Source organism: Chlorocebus sabaeus, chromosome 13 (genome assembly GCF_047675955.1).
Source record: "Chlorocebus sabaeus isolate Y175 chromosome 13, mChlSab1.0.hap1, whole genome shotgun sequence".
In the NCBI taxonomy this organism is placed as follows: Eukaryota; Metazoa; Chordata; class Mammalia; order Primates; family Cercopithecidae; genus Chlorocebus; species Chlorocebus sabaeus.
Window position 1 is genome coordinate 100,070,206 of NC_132916.1, and position 14,352 is coordinate 100,084,557.

General features: G+C 37.5%; 1 protein-coding gene across 2 annotated transcripts in view; it reads left to right on the top strand.

Annotated features, from left to right (window-relative positions):
* FILIP1 (filamin A interacting protein 1) overlaps positions 1–14,352 on the top strand; it is a 311,881-nt gene that overhangs the window by 66,534 nt on the left and 230,995 nt on the right. For both annotated transcript variants that reach the window (XM_008006401.3, XM_008006395.3), the window contains exon 2: positions 10,438–10,485. In XM_008006401.3, coding sequence (XP_008004592.3) covers positions 10,447–10,485 — 39 coding nt within the window. In that variant the 5' untranslated portion in view covers positions 10,438–10,446. The remainder of the gene's footprint in view (positions 1–10,437; positions 10,486–14,352) is intronic.

Genomic DNA, 14,352 nt, shown 5'->3' on the forward strand with positions numbered 1-14,352 from the left:
CTCAGCATTTACTTGTCTGTAAAGGATTTTATTTCTCCTTCACTTATGAAGCTTAGTTTGGCTGGATATGAAATTCTGGGTTTAAAATTCTTTCCTTTAAGAATGTTGAATATTGGTCCCCACTCTCTTCTGGCTTGTTTCTGCCAAGAGATCTGCTGTTAGTCTGATGGGTTTCCCTTTGTGGGTAACCTGACCTTTCTCTCTGGCTGCCCTTAACTTTTTCCTTCATTTCAACTTTGGTGAATCTGACAATTATGTGTCTTGGAGTTGCTCTTCTCAAGGAGTATCTTTATGGCATTCTCTGTATTTCCTGAATTTGAATGTTGGCCTGTCTTGTTAGGTTGGGGAAGTTCTCCTGGATAATATCCTGCAAAGTGTTTTCCATCTTGGTTCCATTCTCCCCATCACTTTGAGGTACATCAATCAGATGTAGATTTGGTCTTTTCACATAGTCCCATATTTCTTGGAGGCTTTGTTCATTTCTTTCTACTCTTTTTTTCTCTAAACTTCTCTTCTCGCTTCATTTCATTCATTTGATCTTCAATCACTGATGCCCTTTCTTCCAGTTGATTGAGTCGGCCACTGAAGCTTGTGTATTCGTCATGTAGTTCTCATGCCATGGTTTTCAGTTCCGTCAGGTCATTTAAGGACTTCTCTACACTTGTTATTCTAGTTAGTCATTCGTCTAATCTTTTTTCAAGGTTTTTAGCTTCTTTGCAATGGGTTCGAACTTCCTCCTTTAGCTCGGAGAAGTTTGATTGTCTGAAGCCTCCTTCTCTCAACTCGTCAAAGTCATTCTCCGTCTAGCTTTGTTCCATTGCTGGTGAGGAGTTGCGTTCCTTTGGAGGGGTAGAGATGCTCTGATTTTTAGAATTTTCAGCTTTTCTGCTCTGTTTTTTCTCCATCTTTGTGGTTTTATCTACCTTTGATCTTTGACGATGGTAACGTACAGATGAGGTTTTGGTATCGATGTACTTTCTGTTTGTTAGTTTTCCTTCTAACAGTCAGGACCCTCTGCTGCATGTCTGTTGGAGTTTGCTGGAGGTCCACTCCAGATCCTGTTTGCCTGGATATCAGCAGCAGAGGCTGCAGAACAGCAAATATTGCTGAACAGCAAATGTTGCTGCCTGATCATTCCTCTGGAAACTTCATCTCAGAGGGGTACCCAGCCGTGTGAGGTGTCAGTCTGCCCCTACTCGGTGGTGCCTTCCAGTTAGGCTAGTCGGGGGTCAGGGACCCACTTGAGGAGGCAGTCTGTCTGTTCTCAGATCTCAAACTCCATGCTGGGAGACACACTATTCTCTTCAAAGCCATCAGACAGGGACATTTAAGTCTGCAGAGGTTTCTGCTGCCTTTTGTTCGGCTATGCCCTGCCCCCAGAGGTGTAGTCTACAGAGGCAGGCAGGCCTCCTTGAGCTGCGGTGGGCTCCACCCAGTTCCAGCTTCCCTGGCCGCTTTGTTTACCTACTCAAGCCTCAGCAATGGTGGGCACCGCTCCCCCAGCCTCGCTGCTGCCTTGCAGTTTGATCTCAGACTGCTGTGCTAGCAATGAGTGAGGCTCCGTGGGTGTGAGACCCTCTGACCCAGGTGTGGAATATAATCTCCTGGTGTGCTGTTTGCTCAGTTGGAAATGCAGGAATCACCCTTCTTCTGCGTCGCTCATGCTGGGAGCTATAGATTGGAGCTGTTCCTGTTCGGCCATCTTGGAACCGAGGAAGGGGCTGTTATTATCCTCACTTTAAAGTTAAATTATAAACTAAATTTCTCCCACAGTTAGCTTGGTCTATACACAGAAATTAGCGAACGCACTTAGCTTGTGAAGTTAGAAACAAGATGAAATCAGTTATGTCAGTTTTTCTAACTGCTATAATTTTGCCAAGGCAGTTTCAGATTGTTTACATTTTTCTAGTTAACTCTCCCCTTTTGCCCTGCGAATACTTGCCAGCAGCACTTGCAGCTGCAATATTTACTTCAAAATAACTTTGCCATTAAACATCTCACTTTAATTATTATTTTTGCATTGCTCTAGTATGTCAACTTTAGAAACAAAAGACATCATTCTATTTATAGCATTGTTTTTGGTAGTGGTATTTCCATTTACAAAATATAATAATTCTCAACTGCCAAAAATATAAAATCCTAGAAAATGTAGCATTCCTTTGCACGATGTTAACATCATTCTTGAACAGTTGTTGTCCAAAGATTCATGTGATGAATTCAATTTTTCCAAAATAGACAATTCTGATGATTCGGATGATTCTGATGTTAGTTCTGTTTAGAAATAACTCCAAGATCAGTTTATATATTTTTTATATTTTATTTTCACATTAAAAATCAGACAGATTTGCTTCAGCCTCAGAGCATGTTTATGTAAAATTAAATGAGTGTTGGCAGCAAGCTGCCCCCTGCTTTTTTTTAAATGGGGAAAGGGTTAAAGAGGAAGATTAGCATTTTTCAAGGGGAAGTGTTTCCTTACAGAGGGGTTTTGACTAAACAAAAGGAGTATAGAACTTTTTTTGGTAGGGAGTAGCAGTGAGTTCCTGAATGGATGAAATGGTCTACTAGTTAAGAAAACATTTATGAATTCCCATAGTGTGTGTGCTCATGGTTATTCTTAGGATAATACACAACATCTAGATCTAAGATTGGAAAGGGGAATATCATGTATTATTTTGAGTCTTCTGGTTGGGGATGTTAATAAAAATGTGATAAAATCAAGGTAAACTGAACAAAACCTTTGCTCCCAAAGGTGATTCTTCCAGACAAGATAAGAACAGAAATATTGGGAACCAGCAAAGGGTATACACGTAGCCAAAGGAAATAGTAACTGAAAAGATTAATATAATTTACAGAAATGATCTTCAGAAGAATAAAGAATTGATTGATTTGAATTTGTAAAGGAAAAAAAGGAAAAAGAAGAGCTAAAATAGGATCCAAGTTTTGTCACCTTTGACAGTCTAGCTAGAGACTGTATAGGACTCTTGGGAATCTCTCCAGAGTAGATGGGAAGTTTTGGTCTGTCCCTACATAGATAGGAGAAATTTGGGTAACTGGTGGTTTGTAATAGACATTTGTTGTTTTGTGCTGTCATCATTCTGTTAACAGTGTCCTAACTTTTTTCAGATAAAGCATCTTTTATCTCACTTCCAGGTCATGTAGTTTATTAGTTTGGATTCCTTTAAGCAGAGCCTGAGATTAGAAGTTGGGTGTGGGGATTTATTTGGGAGATGATATCAAGAAGCAAAAGTGAGGGAGTAGGGAGAGTATGAAACACATGAAATATGGAAAAGCCAGTAGCCAAGAGAGTGATTTATCAAGTTCATTATCACTGTGGCAAGTGGGACTCAATTCTGTCAAAGACCCTTTGGGAACTCGTTAGAATGTTCCTAGGTATAACCTCTCTGAAGGTTGGGAGGCTGAGGAATTATCTGCTATCTCCATCCCTACTTTGTTGAATATTGCCACTAGGGACATTAAATCCCCTGCACTTTGGACCTGTGGCCATGTAGAGGTTGAGGAAATTCCCATTGCTTTGGAAAGCCTTGAAGCAGAAAAGTGGAGAAACACAGGGCAGGTGCTTGAGTGTAGGGGGTTCAGCATGCACAGAAAATTCTATCACAGCTGATGCTGAAATCAGAGGTGGCACAAGGGGAAGAGACACAGGGTACCAAAGAGTCTGTTACAGTAGCTTAAGTGGTATTGAGTCCATTCCATGTTCAGGAGCGGGAATATGACTTAAGTGGGAAATCAGACTGGTGCATTCCCTGGGGTGTTTGGTTTAAAAATGGGCATGCTACCCTATTTGGACTGATTAGAGTCAGGCCTAAGACTTGTTTGTCTACAATTGTTTTCTGGGGTAGAAGCAATAAAGACATAAGCCTGGAGATGCTGACTGCCATCTTGCTACCATGTGGATTAGATCTCCATGAAGAAAGTCAGCACGGAGGAAAGAAGAGTTGAGAAATGGAGGGAGAACAAGTCGTATTGACACTATCTGAGTAATGAATCCAGCAAAGCTTAAGTCTCATTTACATTAGCCAAGAATTCCTCCTTCTTTGAACTTATCATCCCTTACCCCCAAGCCAGTTTTTTATAGCTTACAGCAGAAAGAAACCTGACAGACACATAATCTATTTCTAATTGGACAAGGTCTTAGAGCTTAGATGGTCTCTCTTAGTAGAAGAAAGCCATCTTGCAGAGGGGCAGTGTTGGTACCTGAACTCGTTTGTTAATCAATGAGAGAACCAAGAACCTGCTGAATTATAAAATCTATTCCTGTCCATCTGCAAATATCACTACTTTCCCCTGCAGCTGTAGTATCAGATCACTTGATTGTCATTTGCGTCTTTAGCTTCCGGTAACTTTATTGGGAATTGCCTATGCATTTAAAAAGTATTTTTGTTACATTTGCCTAGTGTTTTTAAGTGCTTATAGCAGAAGAGTTTTCTGTTTATGTACTTTGCTGGGACCACTCTTTATTAATTTATGTATTAACTTACTCTATAGCAGACGCCAATGATGGCTGCCCTATATTCCCCTGGCTCCATAAATTCACCTACATCAGCAGACAGTTGTTGGCACTTGGTCTGTCACTGTTTTGCTGCCTGAGGGCTTTCTCTGCCCTGTAGGCACTTGCTCCACTAAAGGCAGGGGCAACTCTATTTTCTTTGTACTGCGGTGGGATGATTTTTCAAGTTTATTTTATCTGATACTAACATAACTACTTCAGCCTTCTTAGAGATATTATTTGCATGGTATATCTTTCCCATCCATTTCCTTTCAACCTGTGCCTTTATATTGAAAGTGTATCTCTTGTAGATAGCATATTGTTGCATCTTGCTTTTTTATTAATTTTATAACCTCTGCCTTTCAATTGGAGTATTTAGTTCATTAAAATTTAATGTAGTTACTAATGTGGTTGTATTTAGAGCTATTATTTTATTACTTGTTTTCTGTTTGTTTCTGTTTTTATTCTTTCTTGTCTGCTTTCTTCTTATTTGAATATTTTTTAAAATTCCATATTATTTATTTATTACTGTTTAGCTAGACCACTTCATGTTATTATTATTATTATTATTATTATTTTTGGTGGCTGCTTCATGTAAAATGTAGAAATCATGCAACTTTATATATCAATTAACCACCCACTTTGGCCTTTTTTGCTCTACAGTAGTCTCCCCCATTGTATGCTGTTTCACTTGCTGCAGTTTCAGTTACCCATAGTCAATTGCAATCCACAAATATTAAATGGAAAATTCCAGAAATAATTCATAAGCCTTAAATTATACACTGTTCTGAGTAGTGTGATGAAACCTTGTGCCGTACTACTCCATCCCACCCAGAACATGAATCATCCCTTTGTTTAGTGTATCCATGCTGTATACTTTACCCACCTGTTATGGTTTTGCTATGTCCCCACCCAAATTTCATTTTGAATTCCCACGTGTTGTGGGAGGGACCTGGTGGGAGGTAATTGAGTCATGTGGGCAGGTCTTTCCTGTGCTGTTCTCATGATAGTGGATAAGTCACATGAGATCTGATGGTTTTATAAAGGGGAGTTTCCCTTTATAAGCTCTCTTCTCTTGTCTGCTGCCATGTGAAACATGTCTTTCACCTTCTGCCATGATTGTGAGGACTCCCCAGCCATGTGGAGCTGTAAGTCCATTAAACCTCTTTCTTTTGTAAATTGCCCAGTTTGGAGTATGTCTTTATCAGCAGTGTGAAAACGGACTAATACGCTATCTATTAGTCACCTAGTAGCCATCTTGGTTATCAGGTTGACTGTCATGGTATCAAAGTGCTTGCTTCAGGTAACCCTTATTTTACTTAATAATGGCCCCAAAGGGCAAGAGAAGTGATACTTACAGTTTGGATATGCCAAAGAGAAGCAATACACTGCTTCCTTTAAGTGTAAAGCTGAAAGTTCCCAACTTAATAAGGAAAGAAAAAAATCACATGCTGAGGTTGCTAAGATCTGTGGTAAGAACAAATCTTTTGTCTGTAAAATCGTGAATAAGGAAAAAGAAATTTATGCTAGTTTTGCTGCTGCACCTCATACTGCAGAAGTTATGGCCGCAGTGCATGATGAGTGCTTAATTAGGAGGGAAAAGACATTAAGTTTGTGAGTGAAAGGCATGCATAGATATGTGTTTTGCTTAATGGCAATAGGGTTTGGTACTACCTTGTTTCAGGCATCCACTGGAGGTCTTAGAACATATCCCCTGAGAATAAGTGAATACTACTGTAGATGTTATATTTTACAACTACATATATTAAAAACTTCACAAGACAATGTCATATTTGCTTTAAATAATTATATTTATCTTTTAAAGAAGAAAAAATGGTCTATCACATTTACCCATATTAATCACTTCAAAAGCTCTTTATTTCTTTCTGAAGATCTCAGTTTCCATTTGGTTTCATTTTTCTTTCAGTCTAAAAAAAGGTTCTTTGACATTTCTTATAGTGCAGTTCTCCTTTTAATATTCTACTGCATGGAAATGTCTTTATTTTGCCTTTGTACTTGAAAAGACATTTTCATTGGATATAGAATTCTGAGTTGACAGATTTTTTTTTCTTTCAGCACTTAGAGATATTTCACTGTCTTCTGATCGCCATAGTTTCTGAGGAGGAAATCAGTATATATTAAAATGGTTGTCCCCATATAAGCAATATGCCATTTTTCTTTGACTACTTTCAAGAAGATTTTTTCTTTATTGTTGCTTTTTGGCAGTTTGACTGTGATGTGTGTTAAGTGTGGTTTTCTTCAAATTTATCCTTCTGGGCAGCCTTTTTTTTCTTTTTTCCGAGACAGGGTCTCACTCCATCACCCAGAATGGAGTGCAGTGGTGCGATCTCGCCTCACTGCAACCTCCGCCTCCCAGGCTCAACTAGTTCTCCTGCTTCCGCCTCCGAAGTAGCTGGGATTACAGGTGTGTGCCACTACCGCCCGGCTAATTTTTGTATTTTTAGTAGAGATGGGGCTTCACCATGTTTGCCAGGCTGGTTTCAAAACTCTTGACCACAAGTGATCCACCCACCTTGGCCTGCCAAAGTGCTGGGATTACAGGCGTGAGCCACGGCACCCAGCCTTTATGGGCAGCTTGACTCTAAATTATATCTTTCACCCAATTTCAAAATTTTGGACCATTAAATTTCAAATATTCCCCTCTCCCCCCAGCTCCATTCTCTCTGTTTTCCTTCTGGGAATATGATTACATATGTGTTAGATCTTCTGTCACTGTCCCATAGGTCTCCAAGACACACTGATAGTTTTAAAAATTATAAAATCCTTTGTCCTTCAGACTGAATGATATCTGTTAATCTAAGTTTACAGATTCTTTCTTCTGTCATGTCCAGTTTGCTGTTAAGTCCATCTAGTTAGATTTTAATTTTCAGAATTGCATCTTTTATTTCAAGAATTTTGATTCTTTTTTAAAGTTTCTATTTTTTGCTGATATTCTTTATATTTTCACTAATATAAGCATATTTCATTTCATTTCGGTGAACAGAGTTATAAAATCTGCTTTAAAATTCTTGTCTGCTAATTTTATCATCTAGATCACTTTGAAATTGATCTTTTTAAAAATTTTTTTTTTTCTTGAGAGGTAGGATCTCACTGTGTCACCCAGACTGGAGTACCGTGGTCTGATCATGGCTCCTTGCAGCCTCAACTTATTGGGCTCAAGTGATCCTTCGTGTGCCTATTGTCCCAAGTAGCTGGAACAATAAGCACATCATACCATACCTGGCTAATTTTTGCATTTTTTGTAGAGATGGAGTCCCACTATGTTACCCAGGCTGGTCTCAAATTCCTGGGCTCAAGTGATCCTCTCACCTTGGCCTCTCAGAGTTCTAGGATTATAGGCATGGGCCATTGTGCTCAGCCGAAGTTGATCTCGGCTCATTGTCTTGTCTCTTGAAAATGAACATTTTCCTTTTTCTTAATATGTTGAGCCATTTTGCATTGTGTTGTGGACTCTGTAGAATGTTTTGTAGTTAAGATTCTAGTTTCTACTGTATTTCTCCAAAGAGTGTTAATATTTCAAGTGGAAAATTAACTTTGTCAAACTCCTACTGTACGTGCTTTCTCTTGGCCAGCAGCTGAAATCTCAACTCATTCCTCTTGTCCTTAGCGGAGGTACTTAGAGTCTCTGCCTCATTCGTATATAGTTCAGGGGTTTGGGTAGAGGTCATAAACAGAATTCTGGCCTCTCCCTTTTTGGCTCTCTTTTTTCTCAGATTCCTTCCACACTTTCCATGTTCTGTGGTCACTCTGAATTCCATTCTCTAATTCTTCAGGCCAGAAAGACTGCTTTCTATTAGAATTTTAGCCACCCTGTGTAGTGCTGACTTTAGCCTGCCCTCAGGCTAAAATCTATAACAATGGGAAACTCATCCTCTTCTAGTCCTTCTTCCAAGTTTTAATTCTTACAGAATCTTCTTGCTTTTGTTCACTTTCCAGTGACTTCGGATCATTTTTTTGTTTGCTTATTTTACTTTATTTATTTTATCCAGAGATTATAAGTAAGTATGGATTCCTATTTTTGAAAAGATTGGTGCTGATAGGTTCTTACTTGGTCATCTGAGACATATCTCATATAGTATCTTAGTGGGCTTGAGCCCTTTTCCCCAAATTATCATTTTGTTGACTTTTCTCATTCTCAGTCTCTCTTCCTCACACATGCTTCCTAAACTGCCTACATTTAAGGGTTTATCATGGTCCAATTTAATGGTGACATAAATTAAGACATACATTTATTAAATCATTTGGACAGTCAAATACATTATTTAATCTTCCCAACAGATCTAAAAAGTGTGCTTTGTGAGAAGAATTTAAATATTATCTGTTTTACTGAGTTTCATTGTGATTGTACCTTGCATATGATACTAAGTTTACTAAGTGGCAGAATCCAACTTTAAAACCAGGTGTGTCTGATTCTAAAATCTTACAGTACTGTGTGTTTTGGACTAGTTACTTTACCTTTCTTATCCTTGTTTTCACATATGTAAAATGGGGATGATATAGCAATGGCACATAGAATTATATGTCAGTCAAATGAGATATTGTGAATATATGACATAGTGCAAGCAAAATAGTGGGTATTTATGTCAGCTTTCATTGTATAACAACCTCAAATTCTCAGTGGTTTACAAGAATAAATATTTATTTCTTGTCTCTGGTTCATGTTGTCAACTACTGGTTGGATGCTATGACTCTAGGCAGACAGCAGGCTGAGTCTGCTCCATATATCTCCTTATTTTAGGACATGAACTAAACGAGAGCCTCCTGTGCAACATGCCTTTCTTATGGCAGAGGGCACAGAAACTAGAGTACTTTTGGAGTCTTGTAATCTCTCTAAAAGCCTGTGTTCAGAAATGATATACATCAAATATTCCACTGGTCAAAGCGATTCACATGTCCAAGCCCCAAATCAGTGGACTGGGGAAATATATCTTATTCACAAAGGAGAGAATTAATAATTGTAAACAATAACATAATCTACCACAGATATAATCATCATGTTTTGCTTCTATAATACCACAGTTACTGTTTTCCAATTACTGGAGTAGAAGGTGGATCATAAAAAGGATATGGCTACCTGAAATGGCAAAAGTACAAAGGAGTATTTTATGACATGCCAAGATAAGAGTTCATACAAGACCTGCTATGGGCATTTAGAGTTAGTGTGAGCCACAAGGACTAGAAAAGTCTCATGAATGAGAGATGGCTTGATCTGGGTCTTGAGAGATGATTCAAATTTAAATAAAAGTCATTTGAAGCAGCTATAGCAAAATGAGCAAAGGTACAGGGTTGGATTAATTTGATCCTGTTATTGGGGTGATTTTGCAGGGAGGATCATTGGAAGCAGGCTGGAGAGACTGAATATCAGGCAGGAGATAAAAAGGAGACCTTAATAAATTTTAAACAAGATTCAGAATTGAAAAGTTATGTTTTAGGAAGATTGTCCTGGCAATTCTGTAGGAGGGAAGATGGGCGGCAGGGAATATTTCTCCAGCGTTATACACAACAACCATTCTTCTTTTGTGTAAGTTGTACACTGGTTCTGTGAGACGAGCATATCACAAAAATGTGGTGAGCATGACAAATATTTCCTCAATGCATACTTGACTCCCACTGGTAAGAAAACTAAAATTGTCTTACTTGTTTTTCTCAAAATCTCCTGTGTGACTAAATAAAGAGCATGCTTTGGTAGGAGACAATACTTCCCACACAGAAACATAATTAAAGCAACATATCAGATAGGCTGGATGGTCAATAAAACATTGCAAACTGGAGGAAAATATTTTTGCACTATCATTTTTTATTTTGCTTTTGAACTAATCAAGGAAAGACAATTTGAACATAATTTTCTTTTGTGCACTTAAAAGTAGAGAAAAGATTTCTAAAATTTTCCATCTTTGAATTTTTTTTAGCAAAATACAATGCCTAGAAGCTTTTGGAAGGCAGTGACAGTGGCTGTGGTAAGAATTTCCATCCATTATTGTATCCCATTATTTCTCTGATTTTTTATTGTTATTGGTTTTGGTTCGTTAATGACCTCTGGTAAATATTTATTATGCAATGCTGCTCTATTTTGGATTTGAAAATTAGTAACATAAGTTTGAATGAGATTATTTGATTTTCAGAATTGTATTTATGACTTAGCTAAGTGGAAAAATGCTCAACAGTAATGTGTGCGTTTATCAACCCTTAAATCAATCACCTAAAAAATTAAGATTTTTTTCAGCTCTATTGGGCCATCGTTATTTATGTCATGAAGACTACATTGCTTCATAATTGATATGATATTGAAACTAGATATCACAGGATGAAAAGCACTTAAAAATATATGTAGGTTAAAATCTGGAATCTTGGAGAGTGAAATTGAGAAAGAGAGAAGGAACTGAATATTTATGTACCTTTTCTTCCATGCCAGACACTGTGGAGTGCTATACTTACTTGTTAGAATAATCATTCAATACAGTTGTTGTTATTATTCTCATTTCGAATATGAGGAAACTCAGGCTCTCCAAGGTAAAGAAAGCTACTCAAGGCCTCATAGTTAATAGTGGGTAAAGCTGGTGTTCAACCTAGATGAGTTTGACTCTAATATCCAATCCCCTTTCATCACATAATGTTGTCTCTCCACATTGCTCCGTTCTCATATTACCTAATCCTTTGTCAAAGGGAGCTGGATTCTACATAGAACCTAGAATTTCTATTTTAGTTAATGAATGGTCTATATATCAGTGGTCCATGATTTTCAGAAGTTCAAATTTAAAAAACTAAATTAGTACTATAAACAAGGAAATTAGATTTATAATTTTGTGCTTAAAATATATACTTATATAAAAGCAATTTTATTATAATAATAACTTAAAAAATATCCAAATGTCACCATAAATCATCTCTTAGTTTTCCATGTTATCTTTTAGTTTTTGTCCCTGTACACACAAAATTTGGTGAGAGTTATGTTCTTTAATTAAACATTTTAGTAACTATACACTATTTCACTAGGTGGACATATCATCATTGATTAAGTCATTTCCTGTAAAGTTTGAAACTTAAGTTGTTTTCAATTTTCTGCCACACTGTAATAAACATTTAAATTCATGTAATGTTTTTCTTATTTTATATAATTTCTGTAGAATAAATTTCTGGTAGATATTGGGTCAAAGAGCAGCAAAATAAAAAATTAATACAAAATATTCTACTTACAATTTTTAAGCTTAATGAAATAGAAAATATTATCATATTGAAATGCTGTTGTGTCAGGGGTTCCCAGTACAACTCTCAGGCTTGATAATTCTCTAGAAGGACTCGTGGAACTCAGAAAAGCTGTTATAGTCATAATTACAGCTTATTACAGTGAAAGACTGTAGATTAAAATGAGCAATGGGAAAAGGTGCATAGCTGAAACCTAGGAGAAACCAGTCACAAGCTTCCCGGTGTTATCTAGCAGTGAAATTGCAGGGCAGGTGCGCTTAATTTGCTCAGTAATGATCTGTGACAATATGTGTGAAGTATTGTGAACCAGAGAAGTTCCATTGAGGCTTAGTATCCAGGATTTTTCGGGGGTCAGTCACATAGGTATGTAGTGCCCATGTGGTTGACCTTAGCTACTCAATCCCCAGCCTGCTAAAGGCTGGAGGCATGCAATGGCTCCAATACAGAATGGCTCAAGGTATGAGGCATGCAAAAGCATTCTTATCAGGCAGGATATTCCAAGGACTCAGAAGTTCTCTCCCAGGACCAGGTCAAGAGCCACTCCTTTTTGTGGATTGTGCAGTTTGAGCAGGCAAAGCCTGTTGAACTAACTCTTTATTACACATTGGTGTAGAAATAGTTCAAGAAGGATTGAAAAATCATGATGTTGCAACTTTTAAAAAGGCTTGGAAGATTAATTAGTTCAAACTTTACTTTATAGCTTGAGTAACTGTGGCTCAGAGCAGCTAAATTATTACCCAATCACACAGCTAGTTAGTGATAGACAAAATGCATCAGGATTAAGTGGAAGGTTTTCAATGACCTTCCACTTAAGGTCATTGTGTAGGTTTATTGTTAAAATCTTTTTTCCTATTAAAATGCTACCTTATTTTTTCTCAACTTTTTAGAATGTAGAAATACCACCTACAGTGCATGTTTAAAATACGAATACCCATGGCCCAGCTTCAGATATTCTTATTTGGTAAATTTGGGTGGGATGTAGGAATTTGCAGTTTTTAACAAAGTACCCAGGTGATTTCCGATACTGGTCAGCCAAGGACCAAACTTTGAAAACATTGTTACACATTGATAACTGATGACTGACAAATCTTCCTACAACCCAGATTAAATTATGCCATTGTGTTTTTAAAAGAAGTCATTGGCTCTTCACTTTCTGCCTAATTAGGTACCATTTTCTTCAGCTCCTCATTTCACTAACTTCCACATTATAGCCCCAAGTACCTTTCCTCTCACTGTTCCCTAAAGCCCCCAGCAGAATTGACTTTGTGCACTTCCCTGAATGGTTTGTGTGTATTTTTACTCTTATAATTTGTTCCTGTTGTAACTGTAATTGTTACTTCTTGTTTTTGTCTGCCTAACTTTTTTTCCCCACTCATTTCTTCTCAGGGAATCTGCCTCTGTCTCACTACATGTGGTTCTGGGCCGGGTGGGTGTGTAGGAGATGGAAAGATTCTCTCAGGCTAGTAATATTTGGACTCATGAAACATGCATGGTTTAAATTAGCATTTGGAGGATGAATACGACTTTGAGAGGGGGAAGACATAGTGAGTTGTGGCTGATGCATGGGAAAGAGCATGTGGTGCAAAATGACGAAATGTACTTTCGGGTCGATTGTGGTGTAGGTACTTAGAAAATTTTGGTCAGATGATGGGTCAGCAGAAAGATTGGAGCTTCAGAAATAGAAAGCATTAATATGACAAGATGATGTGTCCTATATTTTCTATTAAATTTTCTGATTTGCAAATGAGAAAGATGAAAGCCTGTTATTCAACCAAAGGAATTCTGCAAACTGTAATTTTGAGCACTGGAGTGCTGGTCACCTCTGGATCCTGACTTTGCTTGCCACCTCCCTTATAGTCCTGATGACTCTCATTTTCTCTTTCATGGGCAGAGATAAGACTTTATTGGTGCCTTCTATTATTCTTCCAATGAATTGATATGGTGTAAACTTTATGTACTGTTCCCCCAGGGACCTTTTTTTAATGTCATTAAACAAAAACCACAGTGAATATTGACTGCTTCTTTCTTGTTCTCTTGACTTAACAATTTTCTTACTGATTTGGGGGAGGATACAAGAAACTATGGGGAACAAAGAAAGTGAATATTTAAAAAATGTTTTCTTTCACTCAGAAGGGGACCATTTTCTCCAATGGCTCAAAGATGACATTAAACATGTAATACCTGGTTTTCTAATTCCAAATCTCGTGCTTCTTTCAAGAGGGGAGAGTGATTAATGATACTCAATTAGGATGTTAAAACATGATATGTTGTTAAAAATAACCAATACTACTATTTTTGTCTTTCAATTTTTGCATTATTAGAGAATATTTGATCATAATAAAACAGAGCTACTTATATATTTCAAAAAATGGATATTTTGTGTTACGAAGTTTAGGATTCTACAGTCTTTGAGCAAGTGATCTATTTGTCTGGCAAATAATGTCTTCTTTTAATTTGGCATTTGGAGTGCCAGGCTGGTGCAAGGATATTCTCATGTCAGACTATCAGACTAAAATTCTAGTGTGTGGAGAAAGAGAGCCACCAGGTAGCGCTCAAGTACTATTCATCAATGTTAGAACACGCATATGCGGTCAGGTTAGTGTATGATGATGAAGCAACCA